Source organism: Heptranchias perlo, chromosome 4, assembly GCF_035084215.1.
Source record: "Heptranchias perlo isolate sHepPer1 chromosome 4, sHepPer1.hap1, whole genome shotgun sequence".
In the NCBI taxonomy this organism is placed as follows: domain Eukaryota; kingdom Metazoa; phylum Chordata; class Chondrichthyes; order Hexanchiformes; family Hexanchidae; genus Heptranchias; species Heptranchias perlo.
The window spans coordinates 34537216-34561557 of record NC_090328.1 but is presented as its reverse complement, the minus strand read 5'-3'; the positions used below and the strand labels follow the sequence as shown (position 1 = coordinate 34561557).

General features: G+C 43.5%; 1 protein-coding gene across 2 annotated transcripts in view; it reads right to left on the bottom strand.

The window, feature by feature from the left end:
* The window catches only part of ccdc125 (coiled-coil domain containing 125), a 42351-nt gene extending 35293 nt beyond the window's left edge, over positions 1 to 7058 (bottom strand). Inside the window, exon 1 of one of the 2 annotated variants that reach the window (XM_067982770.1) lies at positions 6950 to 7058. Coding sequence is in view for 1 of the 2 variants with exons in the window: in XM_067982769.1 (XP_067838870.1) it covers positions 6514 to 6529 (16 nt within the window). In the remaining variant the exon portion in view is untranslated. Of the gene's footprint in view, positions 1 to 6513; positions 6563 to 6949 lie in introns of those variants that run through there. The other variant, XM_067982769.1, reaches the window with a different exon arrangement.
* Between the last annotated feature and the right edge of the window lie 17284 nt (positions 7059 to 24342).

Below are 24342 nucleotides of genomic sequence, written 5' to 3'. Positions count from 1 at the left end.
CACGTCTCAATTTCCTCTTTTCCCATCGGTGGAGCACTCATTTTTAGGGGGGCTTAAAGACGACAGCATTGGGCCTTGCACCAGTGATCCCTCAGATGAGGTACTCTGAGGGGCCCTGACAACAAGGCTGTAAAGTCCATTTCTTTTTCAACAGACAAACATTGATTTTCAAGCCCATATGCCTCTGGTTGCTGTTCTCCAAAAGCAACTAAAAGGCCCATAGTTGCACTCCATTTTTCCAGTACAAGGCCCTTCCAGGGAATTGGCCAGCATCAGAGGAACTCCCGGGTCATGTCAATAACCAGGGTCAGTAAAATCAGCCGCAGCCGAGATGCACCGTGCCTGTCTAACGTCAGGCCAGAGGAAAGCAGGAAAATGGGTTCCATCGACTCCTTTCTGGGTTCCACAGGCAGTGATCATCCTCTGGTACTTCACCGAAGTGGCCACTCATCATGAGTAAGCCTGGACAGCAAATGACAGGCTATTTGTCCTGTGGAGAACCTATAGGGAACATCATTGCTGAGCTCAATGCTGTCCTCACTTGGAATCCAGCAAGTGGAAGCAATTCTTAACCCAAGGTGCTCAGGGATCTTTTCCAGGCATTACTACCTCATTTGCATGGGTTTTTCCAGCCTCTTGCTAGGTAAAACCTTTTTGCACTTTGCATTCGTATTGGCAGTAATGAAGCACCATCATTTAAGTTAACTAAGGCAAGTCAATAGAGTTTCACTGCCTCCCAATTTTTGCTTTGCTTCCATTTTCAAAGCAGGGATACAAGGTTGATAACTATAGCATTTGCATCAGCATTCGGCCCGCAGAAAAATCCAGACCCCCTACATTTCAATTATCTACTTTGATCTCCCATGTCCATGCAAACAGGAAATCAAGGCCAAGTGCAGTATTCAGGACAAGCAGGTTAGAGAGCAGAGGAGATAATTGGACTGGGAAGGGTGAGCAGGAGGAGTAGGGGGTCCAAGACAGGTTTCACCCAAGCCCCAGCTTTCAGATTAGTGGAAGGGAGCTGCAGGAGGGTTACTGTTTGCTTCATCCCCAAATTTGTGTTCACTCAAGAAAGGTGGTGAGCGAGTTCACTCCTGGGCCAGAATTTGTGCTCACTAAGAGGGAGGCTACATTTCACAGCTGGAGTTTCTGCTCGAGAGGGTATGTGAATGGGAAGGTGCTTTGCCGTTCTTCTTGGGCACCAACTTCATCCTTAGCAGGGCGACTGTTTGGAGATTCAAGAGCTGCCCATTTTCCTGTGAATGCTTGCCACGGCTGTCATTTATCTAGTCAGGGCAGGTGAGCTGCATGATCTGTGAATTAGTGCACTAAAAATTATTCCACTAAGGATGATCCATAGGGAGAGGAAAAGGCTGGAAAGGTACAATGATTTACTTTAGTGCAGTCTTTTGAGTGGGAGAGAGAGAAAGGCATGCCGTCTATGGTAGATTATGACAGCATTCAAGATACCAGTCAGCTTTTGGAGAATTATTACTGATGGTTACTGTTCAGGCAGGTTAGAGCAAGATTTATTTTACCCCCACTATCACCCTTACTGAAAGAGATGGATTGTAATAAGACTGCAATAGCACAACAGCCTTTAACAACTGGTATCTGTGTACTGGAGCTAGATGGAGAGTTTCACTGTTAAAACAAAGCGACGGTGAGGGCTTTGCACCTAACGTTACACAATAGGCATTAAGCACTGAAAATGCCAATTACATTGCCACCTACAGGCATAACAGGAACTACAGGTGCAATATATCTTGCCACCAAGATAGTGTGGCATTGGACTTTTCAGTGCATTTTGAAATGGAATGTTGCAACCCACTCAGCGATTTTAATATATAATAGATATATCAATTCAACTCATGTCTTGATCAGTAACTCCTTCAAGTTAGTTCCTCTTGGTCAGCATTTAAACAAAATATAAAGAAATGGGGCAAAATAAAAATGCTAGAAATCTTAATTGATTTTTAAAAAAAGAGTATTAATGGTTTAAATTGATTTAAGAGCTTCCGACCCCACAACAGTTTGATCACAATGCCCCCCTACTTCCACCTTTTAACGGTGCCCACCTCCACCTCTGCCTCACTCTCATCCTGTAGCTGAAACTGAAACCTTCATCCATGTCTTTGTTACGTCCAGACTCGACTATTCCAAAGTTCTCCTGCCCAGCCTCCCATTCACCACCCTCCATATACTTCAGCTCATCCAAAACTCTGCTCCTGTATTCTAACCTGCACTAAGTCCCACTCACATCACTCCTTTGTCGCTGACCTGCATTGGCTTCAGGTTCACCAAAACTTGAAAATTTTAAATTTTTATCCTCATGTTCAAATCCCCCCCATGGTTTCACCCCTCCCTATCTCTGTAACCGCCTCCAGCCCTGCAACCACTCCACAATTCGCTGTTCCTCTAACTCTGGCCTCTGATGCATCCCTCCTTCCATTAGCCCCACCACTGATGGCCATGCCTTCAGCCACCGAGGCTCCGCTCTCTAGAATTCACTCCGTAAACCCCTCTGCCTCGCCACTGTACTCTTCTCCTTTAAAACCTCCTTAAAGCCCATTTCTTCGATCAAGCTTTTAGTCACCACTCCTTCTTTGGCTCAACATCTATTTTTTATTGCACCTCTGTGAAGCAGCTTAGGATGATTTTCTACGTTAAAAGCACTCTCTGTAAATACAAATTGTTGTTGTTGAGACACATTCTATGTAGCAACTTATTCCCTGTCTTTCAAAATGCCTTTTAATAGGGAGTGTCCAATAATCTAATAAAGCCATTCTTACACTATGATTTCACTTCACTAATCGTTCTACTGACACCCACTGTAATGTTCTTTATCACAGCCAAGATCTACCCAACCCAACTGCAACACTACAGAAAACAAGCACTAAAGCATTGACAACACCAAATGATGTTAAAAGCATAGCTCAGGTGAATTGATGAAATGGAGCAACATCCCTTTAATGGAAATATCACTAACAACAAATTCAACCAGTGATAATAAAATTATGAGACAATTCTTACTCGCTTAGAACGCGACTAAATTCCTGCTTCCTGTGGTGCTACAAATTTGTTAAATCAATATCTCACAGAATCCCCATTCATGATTCAGAAGTATTGACAAGTTTAATATCAGAACCATATGCAAGTTTCAATTCTTTGAAAACAGAACATTCTGCATCTACAGTCCATCACTAAATGCACACAGCACATTACCCTACTTTTGCATATGATGTAATGCACTGGCAAAACCTCTTTGCATGTGATCTGCCATGAACAGAAGAAAACTGGACTTCTGTAAAAATCAGTATTTTAAAAAATCTAGCAAACACAAACAGAATGGCAGACTTATATCAGTAACTTATAGAAGAGATACAGATAATTGAAGTGTTGAAAAAAAACTCCCAAGGGGAAATGACAACTAGTTGTAATATTACAAATGGGAACAAAAAATAGCAGGGAGATCTAAGGTACTAAAGGAGGAATATAAAAGAAATGGTAGATAAGTTTCAGGCAAAAAAGGTGGTGGTAACTTGTGTAAGTAGGACTAATAAACAGGACTATTTACTTCAATAAGTGAGTAGTAAAAAGATCTACAGAAGAGGCAAGTAACTTTGCAGATAACAGGGGAACTCTTACAGGTAGGAAGAATTTACACAGGAAGAGTAGTCATCACATAACCAGACAAGGGGATAAACTTTCAGTAAAACATGAATTAAAAAGAGATCTTCTGAAGGGCCGCAGCTTAAATGTTAATCTATCTTTCTCTTTCAGATATTGCCTAACCTGCTTCGCATTTTCTATTTTGCAAAAAATATCTACTCCATTAACTATTACAACAAAATTGAGTTTATATCTAAGCTAGATTTCAAACAAGAAAGGACTAATACTTCAATGAATAAGGATGAGCAAGAGCCTTTGGCTGATCAAGAGGCAGTGGAAACTGTAATGTTATAATCAATGGTAATTTCAATGTTTGAAGAATCAAGTGACAGACCATGGAAAACTGAAAAGAACGGGTGAAAGTACTGTCCAATCAATTTCACAGAGGTAATCGTTAATGCTTGAAACAACGTGAAGTGGTACCATAGGCAGAGATTTAGAACTCCACTAAAACTGCTTGGTAACCTCACATTGGATGAAAACTTGGATTCTAACAATTATTGTACCTTTAGATTTGATACTGGAGTAAAGAATGCAATCAAAGTTCATATAGAGAGCACTTAGGCTTATGGATTTAGCTAGTTTAGAGTTCACAATAGACACTTTCTTTTCTGAAAAGACATTTGACTGTCTCTTCATTGGAGACTGCATGGATTTTGTCTTCGTGCACAAGTGATGTTAGACAAGTAGCATTTCTAACAACAACTTGAAATTTCATTGTGCCATTAATGTAGAAAAACATCCCAAGGCGCTTCGCAGAGGTGTAATAAAAAGAAAGGAAGCTGAGCCATGAAGGATAGGATCAGGCGGCAGAGTTTTGGATCAGCTGAACTTTACGGAGGGTGGATGTTTAGGGTGCTGGATGGGGTGCCAATCAACCAAGGATGGGCTGTTTTGTCCTGGATGGTGTCGAGCTTTTTGAGTGTTGTTGGAGCTGCACTCATCCAGGCAAGTGGAAAGTATTCCATCACACTCCTGACTTGTGCCTTGTAGATGGTGGAAAGGCTTTGGGGAGTCAGGAGGTGAGTCACTCGCCGCAGAATACCCAGCCTCTGACCTGATCTTGTAGCCACAGTATTTTTGTGGCTGGTCCAGTTAAGTTTCTGGTCAATGGCGACCCCCAGGATGTTGATGATGGGGTATTCGGCGATGGTAATGCTGTTGAATGTCAAGTGGAGGTGGTTAGGCTCTCTCTTGTTGGAGATGGTCATTGCCTGGCACTTGTCTGGCATGAATGTTACCTGCCACTTATCAGCCCAAGCCTGGATCTTGTATCAGATATCCTATCCAACAGAAAAGTCTTTGGGAGAAAGTCATCCTCAACCAACTTTACCTATTTAAAAATGCAATGCCCCTCAGTTGTTGCAGAAAAATAAGGGGAGGTGACTGGTCAAAGCCAAAGGGATAGGTTTTGAGGAGGGTTTTTAAGGTGTACTTTGTAGCTGGATGGATTTAGGAAGTGAACTCAAGTGCAGAGATGATTGCAGGCTATGGCAATGATGGAAGGAAGAAACATGGTAAACCAGAATTAGAAGACTAAGGGGGATAAACTGGAAGATGTGGTGTGGGAAGTTAGAGTCATAGAGTTATACAGCACGGATCGAGGCCCTTCGGCCCATCGTGTCCGCGCCGGCCATCAGCCCTGTCTACTCTAATCCCATATTCCAGCAATAGAGACACAGTGGCTCCAAGCTATAGAAATTTGTAGATGAGCATCTGCAGTTGCTTGGGGTCCTGGAGCCAGGAGATTGGTGGGGATAGTTCAGTATGAACTTATCTGATAGACGTCAAGATTTTTAAGTGTTATGATATAGTAAAGCAATGACAGATTGTTTCTATTGATCAGTGAGACAGTAATGAAATGCTAAAGTTTAAGATAAATCACTAATTAAAGGATGGCAAGAATGTGGAATCCTCTGCCACAAATCACTGTTGAAACAAGAGTTCATAAATTATTTTAAAAGGGAAATAGACAGTTGCTTTCAAAGAGGAATATTAAAGATTATGGGGAGAAAATACGAGTGACATTAGATGGATGGCCCATGTCAAAAAAAGTAGCAGTCTTGGTGGGCCAAATGGTTTGTTTATACCCTATAACATTCTATGACTCCCGAATCTGCTTGTTTAAATCTATGAATGTCAGTGAACAACACATATGAAGTGTTATAGCAGCTGCGTACTGTACCAGTTGGTCTTATAGTCAGCACAATTCCACACTATTTAAAATTAGAGTCTGAATTAATGATCTTCACATTCCCAATACCAGCAAGTACAATAGCCAGCTAGTTTTATATTCAACAGGCATTCCACTCACCAGTACAAGTTAGTCATGGGTCCATTGGGAAGCTAATGTAACTGATGTACAGTGACAAACGAGTCTGTCATAAGCATTTTAAATTGTAATTCCTAAACACCAGACGGGTCAAGTGTAATCGATCGTGATGGGCACTGGGGACCTTGATGAGGTCACTGTAGAAAAATATAGTCCTTATATTTAAAAGGCTGTGCATTTTGCGTCCCTCTTGACAATCGTAAATCTCACTCCTAACATTCCCTGATGTTAACAGTTTGGCTACCTTATACCACTGACATATAGTGGTGTTTTTTTTTGTCAATCTCAGTGCCAGATGAAGAAACAACAGCTGACCTCAGAAGTTAGCACCACCTCAACTGTACAAGTCGCGGCAACTGGCCATTTATGCAAAAAAAAGCTGTATGTTTATAACAGACAGCAACGGGGGTGGGGGTGGATCATGTTGTTTAGCTAACTCTCCGTAAGTAAATAATTATCTCAGCACCACTATAGAGCACCGCAGATCCAGCTGACACATTGGAACTAACCATAAACTCCACTCATCTGGCATTAGGTTTCCCCTTGTGAAAGTCTGGGTATCCAGTTCCTAAAGACAGTTTGTACATCTTGGAAGTTAAAGACAAAAAATGGGCGCTGAAGCCTTTCCCTGCGCCGTCACAGCAAGAACACACCTGGTGTGGGGTGGGCAGCTGGTCAAAGTGGAGCAGGAAACTTTCTCAATCACTTGGGAAGTTTTTAGAAAGAAAATTGAAAAGTTTCAGAAACCAACGATTCGCTCCGCTGCGGTTAGTGGATCAAACAGTGGGTCAAACCCGGAGCTCCAGCAGTGGCCGGGTCAGACCAGACCCACATGAACTCTCCCAACCGCCGGGCTCCGGCCGCAGCCTCTCCTCCCTCCTTCAGTCACTGGAGACCGGCTGACATTTAAAGGAAACATCGTCCTCATCCTCATCCCCCTCTTACCGATACAAATATCGATCCCGATCCGTTCACTCGCTCCTTCACCTGTCGAATCCCGGAAAACTTTCCCTCCTCCTCTCCCACAAAAAATGGCGGAAATCCCAAATACCGGGTCACGTGGCCGGAGAGTGACGTCACGCACCATCTCCCGGAACCTGTCCCAACTTGCAATGGGTCGAAAAACAACTTGTCGATCTGCTGAATCTCTTGACATTTTCTTTTAAACTCCAGAATCTTTGCAAGGTTACCACATTTTAACTGTGACTTATCACATTACTTAAAAAAAACCCTCGCCACGAATGGGGAGTTTGGAGACTGGTTGTTTCTGCAACAAACTGAGAAAAGCTAAATTCCAAAAACTGCCTAAATTCTGCCCTTAAGCAGACGGTTTGTTTCATACAGCACTATGTTATATCAATTGCATTACAGATCTTTGCAACTAGTTTTATTTTAAATGATACAATTTCTCTCTCCAAAAGACACTGACAGCTGCTTATGCCAAGACTTTCAAACATGCTTTTCGGTGCAAGTCTGGTTGGGCATAGGTACGGTAGCATAGTGGTTATGTTACTGGGCTAGTAATCCAGAGGCCTGGACTAAAATCCAGAGTCATGAGTTCAATTAATTAAATAAAAATCTGAAATTAAAATACGAGTATCAGTAATGATGGCCATGAAACTACCGGATTGTCGTAAAAACCCATCTGGTTCACTAATGTCCTTTAGGGAAGGAAGCCTGCCGCCCTTACCCGGTCTGGCCTATATGTGACTCCAGACCCACAGCAATGTGGTTGATTCTTAATGGCCTAGCAAGCCACTCAGTTGTAAAATCTCGCTACGAAAAGTCATAATAAGAATAAAACCGGACGGACCACCCGGCATCGGACCACTAGGCACCGGACACGACAACGGCAAAACACCAAGCCCAGTTGACCCTGCAAGGTCCTCCTTACTAACATCTGGGGATTTGTGCCAAAATTGGGAGAGCTGTCCCACAGACTAGTCAAGCAACAGCCTGACATAGCCATACTCACAGAATCATATCTTTCAGCCAACGTCCCAGACTCTTCCATCACCATCCCTGGGTATGTCCTGTCCCACCGGCAGGACAGACCCACCAGAGGTGGCGGTACAGTGATATACAGTCAGGAGGGAGTGGCCCTGGGAGTCCTCAACATTGATTCTGGACACCATGAAATCTCATGGCATCAGGTCAAACATGGGCAAGGAAACCTCCTGCTGATTACCACCTACCGTCCTCCCTCAGCTGATGAATCAGTCCTCCTCCATGTTGAACACCACTTGGAGGAAGCACTGAGGGTAGCAAGGGCACAAAATGTACTCTGGGTGGGGGACTTCAATGTCCATCACCAAGAGTGGCTCGGTAGCACCACGACTGACCGAGCTGGCCGAGTCCTGAAGGACATAGCTGCGAGACTGGGCCTGCGGCAGGTGGTGAGCGAACCAACACGAGGGAAAAACTTACTTGACCTCGTCCTCACCAATCTACCTGTCGCAAATGCATCTGTCCATGACAGTATTGGTAGGAGTGACCACCGCACAGTCCTCGTGGAGATGAAATCCCGTCTTCGCACTGAGGACACCATCCAACGTGTTGTGTGGCACTACCACCGTGCTAAATGGGATAGATTCAGAACAGATCTAGCAGCTCAAAACTGGGCATCCATGAGGCGCTGTGGGCCATCAGCAGCAGCAGAATTGTATTCCAGCACAATCTGTAACCTCATGGCCCGGCATATTCCTCACTCTACCATTACCAACAAGCCAGGGGATCAACCCTGGTTCAATGAGGAGTGTAGAAGAGCATGCCAGTGACGATCCGGATTCTTTCCCCTCAGTCTGGTTCAGTAATAACTGAAGTCGAATACATTTTAAAGTTCAACACATCTTTAATAGCAGGGTTCTTAGTCTGCAGCATTGATTTGGACTCCTGATAGAGTCCCTCTATGCTGGCAGAGCAAGAACAAGAAACATACAGAAATCCACACGTTTTTATACAAATCAATAGGGTTGGAACATACTTAACGAGGGTCAACACCAATCATAAGCCGGGCATAGGTTGCCATGCGAGGTTACATTATTTCCGGCCAATCATAAATCGTCCATGTGCTGACCATGCTGCTGTTAGACATCAAAGGGGATACTTCCTCACCTTCCAACTTGGAATGTTCTTCCCTGTCCCTTCTGTTCCTTATCTCCCAACCTGGAATGTCTTTCAACTTTGGCTAAGCTCGTTACCTATATTGATCTGCCATAAACATGGAGACATTCAGACCAGTCCTTGAATCACATCAAAGACTCTACATTGATAAGACCATGCAAACCTGCTGACTACGCAAACATATGGCCCAGCAGGAGGCCAGGCCACCTGTACCAATCTCAGTTACTAACTAATTAACCCTTTCTAACCATTTTGCATTCTGCTTCTTTGCCACGTAGGCATTTTAATATTTTACTGAAAACTGACCACGTAGGGATTCTCATTCCCCCCTTTTATCATTTCATGATAACCAATTATTACGGTGCTCACTGGTTCTGCAGGTTCTGCAGTGCAGCAACATTTAAGTAAGCAATAAACTATAAGAATTATAACAATGAATATAACTAGCCCTTGAACTAGAGAAGTCCCAATAGAACACAGACATGTTTCATCAATACGCCTTTGTACTCTTATCTGTTCTCAGGAACAGACTCCTTCTAAACATCTCTCAAGTAAGTTGCGAATGTCCTTGGTCAGCTAAACCTATTCATGTTAATTTGAAAAGGCTAACATAGTCAAATATCCTATGGTGCTTTATATTTTGTTTCCAGCCTAACTAGACTGAATGGTACCTTTCAGACCATTTTACACCTGTGAATTGGTGCCCTCCCCATTATAACCCTTAATCCAAATTCTCCCTACAATATCCCGTTAGATGCTGTACCTCATCTTAACCAGGTTCCCTTCGTGTTGGCCACCAGTCCGGGTGGAAGAGAGGCAGAGCATCTGATAATCCTATCAAACTATAATTGTCTTCCCTTTTACATGCACCTTACCCCAGCGGGTGCTACTCCCGGTACCATTAAGATGTGTTCTTAGTTGAAACCACAGAGACAATGGGGACATTCTCACCCAGGCTCTGTTTTACTATCTTTGCCAAACCCTTCATCCTCTGCTTACATTTATTACATGCAATGAAAATCAAGAAGCACATTACAACAAACTGCACTATGACGAATACATATGAAATTAATCTAATCCAAGGATGGATCCGTATATTCAGTCCCAAATTCCAGAGGTCATTTCACCAGGTGGTGACTTTAATTTGGTCAATGTCATGCTTAATGTTGTTATTGTCCTGTTGTAGGTTATAATAAACCTTCTGGGAGAGGCGTATCTCCATTCGCAATGCTTTCAAGTATTTAGGCAACAGGGGTGTCAGATACCCAAATGTGTCCTGATATGCTTTTAAGTCCTTTCTGACAGTCTCAGAAACTTGTAAGGTGGTGAGGTTATGCCGGTGTATCTCTACCAGTTCCTCGGGTCCAATCCGAACCAGGACTTCAGAAATGGAGTAGAATTCTGGACTTAAAATATCACAAGTTAGATTGGCATATTTAAACGTTTTCAAATTAGTTGTAACACAGTATTCGCCCTCTCCGGCATATACCACTTAAGTGGGTTTTAGATCCGCCTCTAGGGCCTCCATGGTACAGTTAATATCCCGATTGGTACCGGTATTATTAAACCCACACTGTGCTTCTAGGCTGTGTCCAACACTATGTGGACACACAGTGACAGCATGTCCAGTAACACATCCCTTTAATTTTGTTCCAGCCAATCAGCTTAAATCTACGTCCTCTAGTTCTTGAACCCTCTGCTAGGGGAAACAGGTACTTCCTGTCTACTTTATCTGGGCCCCTCATAATCTTGTAATTTTGTATCCATCGTGCGGATATCTTCTAAATATTGTTTCTCCCAATTTTATTGTTAACTGATGGGAACCTAACCCTGAATTTTGGAAATCCAAATTACTGTGTCCCTCTTTACTTTAATTTCAGTCCTTTTGATTGATACCAGTGTTTCCTGACTGTTTCATTAATTAGTTGGTTTCTCTATGGACCATGTGTCAGTGCCTTGTTTAAAAGGATTTCTCACTCGCCTGGACCACATTAACCATTTTCCTGTTGTGCTGTTGTCAAGTAACTGAGCCTGTCTGAGACTCATTCTTCACTGTATCTTCTTCATGTATCTCCGCATACTAGCAGCATCTCATAGGAATGAGCTTAGTGTTCTTGGATATTAACTTTCTGCTGGCCAGTCTCTTCTTCCTCATGGTATTTCCGAACATTTTCCATGGCACACATCATATGTCCTGTAGGATTCAGTCCTGTAAAAGCAACTGGTTTGTTTAAAGAGTGGTTGCAATAGCTCACCAGGCCATAGGCCTTTGTAATCATGTTCTTCATCCTGATCTCCGTTTCAGATGATGGCAACATACATTTGTATCTTTTATGTCCACTGTAGCCATTCTTAGGTTTTCAGGTTATCTTATCAAAAAGATCAAGGGTGTCTAGAGTGCTTATCTCCCCCTGAATGGTCCTGATGTCAGGGTAGTGGCCAGGCTATTGAGTGTAGTTTTCTCATTATTCATTATAGGCAAGGACACAAATATCTCCACGAGAAAGCTATCAATTTACTATTCTCAACTACACTTTCCTGACTTCCACTAGATTGTATATTTATGCCAGATTGATTTTTTTATCATGCCCAATTCAATGACTTTAGAGAAATTCCCATATCTCCCCACCTCGAGCATTCTGTCTCGGAAGACAATAAATAGGTTAAAACAAAACAAATCAAAATGTTTTCAAAAGAAGAGAATCAGGTTGATATCACCACGCTGTGACATTTGGTATCCGCTGATGTCTGCAGCTAAAGTCTTAAATCTTTAACACCACTGGATCGTTTCCTGCACCAAATTTCTCCAGCAAAGGTTGCACCGTAACTTTGTAACTACTCTTGGTAATCCTGCACCATCAACACTCACGTGGTCCCAAAAAAAACCCAGGGTCACCTGTTTTAAAAGAAACACAGAAAATCCATTGCGGCTCTTCTTGAGAGCCCAAGTGATTAATTTGTCAAATCTTCATTTATTATTTATTTATCCAAAGGAATAATCCCTATACCCGAAACAAATTCAGAAAACAAAACAGGAGAGAGAAATTGCCTAGTTCCACTCTCGCCCTCTCTCTGAAGCACGCAGCCTGTCTGAAATAAACACTGTCTCTCCCACATACAGATGTACGCAGGGCTGCAGACTGGAATTTCTAACTCCAAGTCCAAATCTCTGTGTTTTCAAGATGTAACCACATTAAGCAGATATCATTAGCAGCCGCCTGCTAAGATACGTTATATTCCTCTTTTATTAATTTATTAATGGTTTGGGCATGTGTTTCTAGCACTGTAGCTATCCTTTGCAAATATATGGTCAGCATTTGATCCTCAGACAATTCCTTATCTGTATTTTCAGTTATCTTTTAATATATCTTTAATGCGAGACCCTGAATCTCTGACCTTTTGATCTAATGTTGTCAAATCAATGGTGTTAACAACTGAGGCAAAGGCAGTTGCTATATCACTTATCACAGATCTTTACGTCTCCATATTTGCCTATCTCTTTTTACGATGTCCACCTTCATTCCATGTCGCTCTTTGTTTTAACACTTGAGTTAGGAGCTGTTGATCTAATTGTTGAGTTTTCTTAGCAGTCTCAATGCGAGTTATATAATTTGTCAGGGAAGGTCTCCCCTCTTTGGTCAGATCTTTTATTCTACTATTAATTTCAAATAAAATTGAATAGCCCCAGAACTTGTCAAAACTTCCTTAGCATACTGTGGCAGGGTAAAACTGATAGGTGTTTAGTACCCTGTGTCAGTACATAGCTCAAGTAATGGACTTCCAATTGTCTAACCTATGCTTCCTTTTCATATGATTTGTTTTACATTCCTTTCTTATCAATTCTTCACTGTAGCGTGAAAACTTATATCTCAGTCAATTGTAGCCTTTGGCATTTCCGAGTGATTGGGACAATTTTACTAATATAACCTATACCAATTGTTACCTCATGTTCACCTGTGTTCTGGGCAAGCCTCAGACAGTTCTCAACCGACTGGGTCATTTCTATCTGTTTGAACTGCTCTTGGCATGACAGTCTGGCTTCTTGGGATGGAAGGGGTTAATATTAACTTGCTCTTGTGGTAGGAGTAACTTGATCCTTCTCCCTTTGAGATTAACTTCCCACCTTCAAAATTTCACTTCACACAGGTTTGACTGATTTTTTTACTTCTCACATTTGTGGATTGCTTTATACTATATTTTTGCACACTATTTTTCACATACTTTTAGTGGATGTGATTATAATCAACGCTCCGAGCTGTTCCAGCTGTCCGACTTTTCCTATCACAGTGATACCAGATAGTTTTTTAATCTATCCTGTTAATTTTTAACCTCTTTTTAAACCACAGCCAATCACAAAATAAATATTCAAAATGCCAATTTTTTGAAGATCCCATGTCTGGAATTTAACATGCCCACACTTTATAAGAACCAGAATTTAATAGGTCACTTAACCTCAATAACTCCAATTTTAATTCGGCAGTATCAGAATTAAACACACGACAAGACAGATACATTACACAAAGGAAGAAAACACGTAAGACACAGTAAGAAGGGGGCGTGGCCCACAACACCAACAAAAAAAACACTGATCAAGACAGGCTTTTTAAAGGGACCGTACACTTAAACAACACAACCTTTCTTTTTCGGGTCTCTGTCTTTTAAACATTTGTCTAGTCACTTAATTCTATCCATATTTTTTTTACAGTACTGTCTCCATAAAGCAATTAGTTCTTTGGCTGTGGTACCTCTGTTATTTTTCCAAATTAATTCCTGAGCCTTTTTGGCGGCATCTAAGTTTTATCAATAGTTCCTGTTTATATCCAATCATCAGGAACTTAAACCCTGACTACCCTCAGTGATATTAACCACTGACCTACCGCTTACAAGTTATTCCCTCAGTGATATTCGACCACTGACCTCTTCCTGCTATTTCTGTGTATTCGCCAGACTGACCTGAATCTTGTAAGGACGCCACACGAGTGTTAGCGATTGGACGATTCATCGTCAGACTGACGGATTGGAGGAAAACCGACATAGTAAATTAAGACTACTTACATCGGGGCACCATTTCCTTCCTCCGTGTCTGAGACAATCCGCCTCTTACTCCGCGAACTCTCGGTGAACGACCGTTAAGATCCCACCGCTGCCACCAAATGACGATCCGGATTCTTTCCCCTCAGTCTGGTTCAGTAATAACTGAAGTCGAATACATTTTAAAGTTCAACACATCTTTAATAGCAGGGTTCTTAGTCTGCAGCATTGATTTGGACTCCTGATAGAGTCCCTCTATGCTGGCAGAGCAAGAACAAGAAACATACAGAAATCCACACGTTTTTATACAAATCAATAGGGTTGGAACATACTTAACGAGGGTCAACACCAATCATAAGCCGGGCATAGGTTGCCATGCGAGGTTACATTATTTCCGGCCAATCATAAATCGTCCATGTGCTGACCATGCTGCTGTTAGACATCAAAGGGGATACTTCCTCACCTTCCAACTTGGAATGTTCTTCCCTGTCCCTTCTGTTCCTTATCTCCCAGCCTGGAATGTCTTTCAACTTTGGCTAAGCTCGTTACCTATATTGATCTGCCATAAACATGGAGACATTCAGACCAGTCCTTGAATCACATCAAAGACTCTACATTGATAAGACCATGCAAACCTGCTGACTACGCAAACATATGGCCCAGCAGGAGGCCAGGCCACCTGTACCAATCTCAGTTACTAACTAATTAACCCTTTCTAACCATTTTGCATTCTGCTTCTTTGCCACGTAGGCATTTTAATATTTTACTGAAAACTGACCACGTAGGGATTCTCACCAGGAGCAGCACCAGGCGTACCTAAAAATGAGGTGCCAACCTGGTGAAGCTACAACTCAGGACTACATGCATGCTAAACAGCGGAAGCAACATGCTATAGACAGAGCTAAGCGATTCCACAACCAACGGATCAGATCAAAGCTCTGCAGTCCTGCCACATCCAGTCGTGAATGGTGGTGGACAATTAAACAACTAACGGGAGGAGGAGGCTCTGCAAACATCCCCATTCTCAATGATGGCGGAGTCCAGCACGTGAGTGCAAAAGACAAGGCTGAAGCGTTTGCAACCATCTTCAGCCAGAAGTGCCGAGTGGATAATCCATCTCAGCCTCCTCCCGATATCCCCACCATCACGGAAGCCAGTCTTCGGCCAATTCGATTCACTCCACGTGATATCAAGAAACGGCTGAGTGCACTGGATACAGCAAAGGCTATGGGCCCCGACAACATCCCAGCTGTAGTGCTGAAGACTTGTGCTCCAGAACTAGCTGCGCCTCTAGCCAAGCTGTTCCAGTACAGCTACAACACTGGCATCCACCCGACAATGTGGAAAATTGCCCAGGTATGTCCTGTCCACAAAAAGCAGGACAAATCCAATCCGGCCAATTACCGCCCCATCAGTCTACTCTCAATCATCAGCAAAGTGATGGAAGGTGTCGTCGACAGTGCTATCAAGCGGCACTTACTCACCAATAACCTGCTCACCGATGCTCAGTTTGGGTTCCGCCAGGACCACTCGGCTCCAGACCTCATTACAGCCTTGGTCCAAACATGGACAAAAGAGCTTAATTCCAGAGGTGAGGTGAGAGTGACTGCCCTTGACATCAAGGCAGCATTTGACCGAGTGTGGCACCAAGGAGCCCTAGTAAAATTGAAGTCAATGGGAATCAGGGGGAAAACTCTCCAGTGGCTGGAGTCATACCTGGCACAAAGGAAGATGGTAGTGGTTGTTGGAGGCCAGTCATCTCAGCCCCAGGGCATTGCTGCAGGAGTTCCTCAGGGCAGTGTCCTAGGCCCAACCATCTTCAGCTGCTTCATCAATGACCTTCCCTCCATCATAAGGTCAGAAATGGAGATGTTCGCTGATGACTGCACAGTGTTCAGTTCCATTCGCAACCCCTCAGATAATGAAGCAGTCCGAGCCTGCATGCAGCAAGACCTGGACAACATCCAGGCTTGGGCTGATAAGTGGCAAGTAACATTCGCGCCAGATAAGTGCCAGGCAATGACCATCTCCAACAAGAGAGAGTCTAACCACCTCCCCTTGACATTCAACGGCATTACCATCGCCGAATCCCCCACCATCAACATCCTGGGGGTCACCATTGACCAGAAACTTAACTGGACCAGCCATATAAATACTGTGGCTACGAGAGCAGGTCAGAGGCTGGGTATTCTGCGGCGAGTGACTCATCTCCTGACTCCCCAAAGCCTTTCCACTATCTACAAGGCACAAGTCAGGAGTGTGATGGAATACTCTCCACTTGCCTGGATGAGTGCAGCTCCAACAACACTCAAGAAGCTCGACACCATCCAAGATAAAGCAGCCCGGTTGATTGGCACCCCATCCACCACCCTAAACATTCACTCCCTTCACCACCGGCGCACTGTGGCTGCAGTGTGCACCATCCACAGGATGCACTGCAGCAACTCGCCAAGGCTTCTTCGACAGCACCTCCCAAACCCGCGACCTCTACCACCTTGAAGGACAAGGGCAGCAGGCGCATGGGAACAACACCACCTGCACATTCCCCTCCAAGTCACACACCATCCCGACTTGGAAATATATCGCCGTTCCTTCATTGTCGCTGGGTCAAAATCCTGGAACTCCCTTCCTAACAGCATTGTGGGAGAACTGTCACCACACGGACTGCAGCGGTTCAAGAAGGCGGCTCACCACCACCTTCTCGAGGGCAATTAGGGATGGGCAATAAATGCCGGCCTTGCCAGCGACGCCCACATCCCGTGAACGAATAAAAAAAAAAGGTAAACCCGATACTATCCTCACCTGAAATTCCAATTAGAATCATAGAATGGTTACAGCACAAAAGATTGTAAGATCAATCCAGTTAGTCCCATTCTCCCGCACTTTCACCGTAGCCCTGCAAATTATTTCCCTTCAAGTATTTATCCAATTCCTTTTTGAAAGCCATAATTGAATCTGCTTCCACCACCCTTTCAGGCAGCGCATTCCAGATCACAACTACTTGTTGCGTAATAAAGTTTTTTCTCATAGCGCCTTTGATTCTTTTGCCAATCACATTAAATCTGTGTCCTCTGGTTCTCGACGCTTCTGCCAATGGGAACAGTTTCTCTTTGGTTACTTTATCTAAACCCTTCATGACTTTGAACACTTCTTTCAAATCTCCCCTCAACCTTTTCTGCTCTGAGGAGAATAACCCCAGCTTCTCTAACCTCAGCTTCTCCAGTCTATCCACGTACGTGAAGTCCCACATCCCTGGAACCATTCCAGTAAATCTTTTCTGCACCCTCTCTAAAGCCATTACATCCTTCCTAAAGTGTGGTGCCCCAGAATTGGACACAATACTTCAGTTGTGGCTGAACCAGTGTTTTATAAAGGTTCAAAATAACTTCCTTGCTTTTGTACTCTATGCCTCTATTTATAAAGTCATGATGTGGAGATGCCGGTGATGGACTGGGGTTGACAATTGTAAACAATTTTACAACACCAAGTTATAGTCCAGCAATTTTATTTTAAATTCACAAGCTTTCGGAGGCTTCCTCCTTCGTCAGGTGAACGATGTGAAAATGAAATCCTCGAAATGAAATCGCATTTATAATTCACAGAACAATGCTTGGTGAGTACAGACAGTTTTTTCAACTGCCCGTTGCCAAGGCAATCAGTGTGCAGACAGACAAGTGTTACCTGCCAGGTCTCACAGAATATACAAATCACCAAAAAAAAACTACAAACAAAAAAAAACAGAGATAGAGAGGTAGAAACATAGAAAAGACAGCAACTGACCCGTTATATTAAAAACAGATAACATTTGTTCGCTGGTGGGGTAACGTGTAGCGTGACATGAACCCAAGATCCCGGTTGAGGCCGTCCTCATGGGTGCGGAACTTGGCTATCAATTTCTGCTCGACGATTTTGCGTTGTCGTGTGTCTCGAAGGCCGCCTTGGAGTACGCTTACCCGAAGGTCGGTGGATCAATGTCCATGACTGCTGAAGTGTTCCCCGACTGGGAGGGAACCCTCCTGTTTGGCGATTGTTGCGCGGTGTCCGTTCTTCCGTTGTCGCAGCGTCTGCATGGTCTCGCCAATGTACCATGCTCTGGGGCATCCTTTCCTGCAACGTATGAGGTAGACAACGTTGGCCGAGTCACAGGAGTATGAACCATGCACCTGGTGGGTGGTGTCCTCTCGTGTGATGGTGGTATCTGTGTCGATGATCTGGCATGTCTTGCAGAGGTTACCGTGGCAGGGTTGTGTGGTGTCGTGGACGCTGTTCTCTTGAAAGCTAGGTAATTTGCTGCGAACGATGGTTTGTTTGAGGTTGGGTGGCTGTTTAAAGGCGAGTAGTGGAGGTGTGGGGATGGCCATAGCGAGGTGTTCGTCATCATCGATGACATGTTGAAGGCTGCGGAGAACATGGCGTAGTTTCTCCGCTCCGGGGAAGTACTGGACGACAAAGGGTACTCTGTTGGTTGCGTCCCGTGTTAGTCTCCTGAGGAGGTCTATGCGATTTTTTGCTGTGGCCCGTCGGAACTGTCGATCGATGAGTCGAGCGTCATATCCCGTTCTTACTAGGGCGTCTTTCAGCGTCTGTAGGTGTCCATCGCGTTCCTCCTCGTCTGAGCAGACCCTGTGTATTCGCAGGGCCTGTCCATAGGGGATGGCCTCTTTGACGTGGTTAGGGTGGAAGCTGGAAAAGTGGAGCATCGTGAGGTTGTCCGTGGGCTTGCGGTTTATTTATAAAGCCCAGGTTTATTTATAAAGCGGTTTATTTATAAAGCCCAGGATCCCATTTATAAATTTCTATTTATAAAGCCCAGGATCCCATTTGCTTTTTTAACCGCTTTCTCAACCTGTCCTGCCACCTTCAAAGATTTGTGCACATATATCCCCAGGTCTCCTTGTTCCTGCACCCCCTTCAGAATTGTAGTTTAATTTATATTGCCTCTCCTTGTTCTTCCTGCCAAAATGTGACACTTGGCACTTCTCTGCGTTAAATTTCATCTGCTTTGTGTCCGCCCATTCCACTAGCCTGTCTATGTCCTCTTGAAGTCTATTACTATCCTCCTCACTGTTTACTACACTTCCAAGTTTTGTGTCATCTGCAAATTTTGAAATTGTGCCCTGTACACCCAAGTCCAAGTCATTAATATAGATCTAAAAAAGCAGTGGTCCTGGTACAGACCACTGGGGAACACCACTGTATACCTTCCTCCAGTCCAAAAAACAACCGTTCTCCACTACTCTCTGTTTCCTGTCACTTAGCCAATTTCACATCCATGCTGCCACTGCCCCTTTTATTCCATGGGCTTCAATTTTAATGACAAGCCTATTATATGGCACTTTATCAAATGCCTTTTGAAAGTCCATATACACATCAACCGCATTGCCCTCATCAACCCTCTCTGTTACCTCAATCAAGTTAGTTAAACTCGATTTGCCTTTAACAAATCCGTGCTGGCTTTCCTTTATTAATCCACACTTGTCCAAGTGACCATTAATTTTGTCCCGGATTATCGTTTCTGAAAGCTTCCCCACCACCGAGGTTAAACTGACTGGCTGTAGTTGCTGGGTTTATCCTTGCACCTTTTTTAGACAAGGGTGTAACATTTGCAATTCTCCAGTCCTCTGGCACCACCCCCATATCTAAGGAGGATTGGAAGATTATGGCCAGCATCTCTGCAATTTCCACCCTGACTTCCCTCAGCAACCTAGGATGCATCCCATCCAGACCAAGTGACTTATCTACTTTAAGTACAGCTAGCCTTTCTAGTACCTTCTCTTTATCAATTTTTAGCCCATCCAGTATCTCAACTACCTCCTCTATACTGTGACTTTGGCAGCATCTTTTTCCTTGGTAAAGACAGATGCAAAGTATTCATTTAGTACCTCAGCCGTGCCCTCTGCCTCCATGCGTAGATCTCCTTTTTGGTCCCTAATCGGCCCCACCCCTCCGCTTATTACCCGTTTATGATTTATATGCCTATAGAAGACTTTTGGATTCCCTTTTATGTTAGCCGCCAGTCTATTCTCATACTCTCTCTTTGCCCCTCTTATTTCCTTTTTCACTTCTCCTTTGTAGTTTCTATAATCAGCCTGGTTATCACTTGTATTATCAACCTGATATCTGCCATATGCCCTTTTTTTCTGCTTCATCTTACTATCTCATCCAGGGAACTCTGGCTTTGGTTGCCTTACCTTCCCCCTTCGTGAGAATGTATCTGGACTGTACCTGAACCATCTCCTCTTCAAAGGCTGCCCATTGGCAGTTTTGTCTGCCAATCTTTGATTCCAATTTACCCAGCCCAGATCCATTCTCAAACCACTGAAATTGGCCCTCCTTCAATTAAGTATTTTTTCTCTAGATTGTTCCTTGTCTTTTTCCATAACTAATCTAAACCTTATGTTACCATGATCACTGTTCCCTAAATGTTCCCCCACTGACACTTGCTCCACTTGACCCACCTCATTCCCCAGAACCAGATCCAGCAATGCCTCTGTTCTCATTAGGCCAGAAACATACTGATCAAGAAAGTTCTTCTGAACACACTTCAGAAATTCCTCCCCCTTTTTCCCTTTACAATATTACTATCCCAGTCTATAATTCTTGCACCTCTCCGTAATTTACCTGCAACTTTGCTCCTCTATATCCTTCCTACCAGTTGGTGGCCACACCCAGTAGTGTGATCCTTCCTACCAGTTGGTGAACACACCCAGTAGTGTAATGGCGCCTCTATTGTTTCTTAACTCTTAACAAAATTATACTTTGTAGCCAGGGTCACCAACGTTCAGGAGCAATTTCTCTCCCCTCAGTCCAGGAGCAGGAATTCTGGTCCTCCACCCCCACCCCCCCCGACTCCCACTCGAGGAACATGGAGGCCAAGCATCTCCACACCACACCTGCCAACAAATCAGCCAACATAGATCAAGAATTGAACCTGCGACCTAGAATCATAGATCTGTTACAGCACAGGCCATTCGGCCCGTCGAGTCTGTGCTGGCTCTCTGCAAGAGCAATCCTTTCCTTTCCCCGTAGCTCTGCAAATATTTTTCTTTCAAGCACTTATCCAATTCCCTTTTGAAAGCCACAGTTGAATCTGCCTCACCACCCCTTCAGGCAGTGCATTCCAGATCATAACCGCTTGCTACGTAAAAAAGTTTTCCCTCATTTATTGCAGTTTAGAATCACATTGTGCAATACATTTACCCAGAGGCATCACAGAATTTGCAATACAGCTTTTACTTAAAGTTTGAAATGTGCCAAGCAAGCATGAGTAATCTTATTATATCAATCATATTTTCATTTTTAAACAAAGTAATGTCTTCACCAGATGGTAATGTTCTTTAATAATGCACCAAGTACAAGAAAAATTAAACATGGCAGAAAGAAAATGCAGGCTCATTTCTTACACCTACAATATTTTAACTGGAAAGGATGTTTTAACAAAGATATTTCTATCATCTTGTCTGAGCACTACATAAAGTAACATGAAGCAAGGTGTCCAGATATGACAATGGACAATCTGTCTGCACTGTTATCATACCTTCTGCCAACATTAAGAGGTAGCCACGACCAAGCCTGTCTTGTGCCATTTCCATGAAGATATATGCATCAATAGTAAGTAAAATGTAATAAGGTCTATGAACATCAGAATATAAAGGGCAGACCCACAACACTTTTTTAAATTTATTCATTCTCAGGATGTGGGCGTTGCTGGCAAGCCTGGCATTTTTTGCCCACTCTAGTTGCCCTCAGAATTTATGGGTGGGCCTTCTTGAGCAGTTTGATACAACCAATTGGCTTGCTAGGCCACTTCAGAGGGCAGTTAAGAGTCAACCACATACAGTCACATATCAGCCAGACCGGGTAACGACAGCAGGTTTCCTTCCCTAAAAGAGATTAGTAAACCAGTTGGGTTTTTACAACAATCCGACAGCTGATTTACTGATACCATCTTTTTATTTCCAGATTTTCTTAAACTGAATTCACATTCTGCCATGGTGGGATTTGAACTCGTTCTCTGGATCATTAGTCTAGGCCTCTGGATTATTAGTCCAGTAACATAACCATTACATTACTGTACCCAATATGGCACAGAGTGGTATCAAATAGGTTCATGCATGCAATCCTGTACAGCCTGGGCTGCCGATTTCAACGGTGCTGTGAAAAAAGTGCTGAGTGGATATAAACTCTTCCCCATAGGGAAAACGTACCATAAGCTGGCCTCTTGCATCGTCTTCCATCTCATTTCAGAATCATACTGAAGGTGGATTAAAGCAGCTCGCCTCCCTATCCACAGCCCTGGTTGAAGATTATTTTTAATTTTTTTTATTCTTTCTTGGGATGTGGGCATCAATGGCAAGGCTAGCATTTATTGCCCATCCCTAATTGACCTTGAGAAGGTGGTGGTGAGCCGCCTTCTTGAACTGCTGCAGTCCATGTGGTGAAGGTTCTCCCACAGTGCTGTTAGGGAGTTCCAGGATTTTGACCCAGCGACGATGAAGGAACGGCGATATATTTCCAAGTCGGGATGGTGCGTGACTTGGAGGGGAACGTGCAGGTGGTGTTGTTCCCATGTGCCTGCTGCCCTTGTCCTTCTAGGTGGTAGAGGTCACGGGTTTGGGAGATGCTGTCGAAGAAGCCTTGGCGAGTTGCTGCAGTGCATCCTGTGGATGGTACACACCGCAGCCACTGAGGGCCGGTGGTGGAGGGAGTGAATGTTTAGGGTGGTGGATGGGGTGCCAATCAAGTGGGCTGCTTTGTCCTGGATGGTGTCGAGCTTCTTGAGTGTTGTTGGACCTACACTCATCCAGGCAAGTGGAGAGGATTCCATCACACTCCTGACTTGTGCCTTGTAAATGGTGGAAAGGCTTTGGGGAGTCAGGAGGTGAGTCACTCGCCACAGAATACCCAGCCTCTGACCTGCTCTTGTAGCCACAGTATTTACGTGGCTGGTCCAGTTAAGTTTCTGGTCAATGGTGACCCCCAGGATGATGATGGTGGGGGATTCGGCAATGGTAATGCCGTTGAATGTCAAGGGGAGGTGGTTAGATTCTCTTATTGGAGATGGTCATTATCTGAGGGGTTGCGAATGGAACTGAACACTGCAATCATCAGCGAACGTCCCCATTTCTGGCCTTATGATGGAGGGAAGGTCATTGATGAAGCAGCTAAAGATGGTTGGGCCGAGGACACTGCCCTGAGGAACTCCTGCAGCAATGTACTGGGGCTGAGATGATTGGCCTCCAACAACCAATACCATCCTCCTTTATGCTAGGTATGACTCCAGCCACTGGAGAGTTTTCCCCCTGATTCCCATTGACTTCAATTTTACTCGGGCAAATGCTGCCTTGATATCAAGGGCAGTTACTCTCACCTCAACTCACCTCATTATGCCCAATGCAGGGAGACAAGAGTGCAGGGGATTTTTTTTTAAAAAAATCTATATTTGTTGTAGTCTTTGCATGGAATATTTATGTGGTAGGGAAAAAAAACTCAACAGTTTGATGCTACTATTCTAAAATTATGATTAAAAAACTTTACATTTCTGCTTCTTAATAGAATCGTAGTCATTTTTATCTTGTATGGAAAGTTATAAACAGAATAAATAGAACGTCAAGCTGAAGCATAATTACACTAATTCATCAGAACATTCCCTCCCAATTGATGTAAAAAATGTTCGTGAAGGGGTAACACAACAAAGCAGTACTGCTTTCTTTATCAAGGAGTCATGAACAATACTTTTTATTTGGGAGGTTGTGGTATAGTACCCATCTTATTTTCTATTATATGTTTTGCATATAATTTTGGTTTTAACTTTTCTTGCCAGTAAGATAGGATTTTTTGGGATTGAGAGTTATGGTTTAAATAAAGTGATAAATTAAAAAAGGTATTAAATTTGAGTGAATGGTCATGTCACTTTTGGGCATACGCTGTGTTACATTTTTACATTTTCACATTGGTGCAGTAGTTGTGCCTAAGATTTTCTACTTAAGTGTAATACCTCAATTGTGTTAAGTTAATGTTGCCTTTCCCCATCCAGGCAATTTACTACCATACATCTTACTCCAGATGGGAGAGGGGGTTCGTATGTACCAAATGCCTTTATAACTTACATCAATGCCACTTCACGTTTGCTAAGAAAGAGGAACAATTGAAATGGTGGGTGGGTGATCAGCATTGAAAGAAGT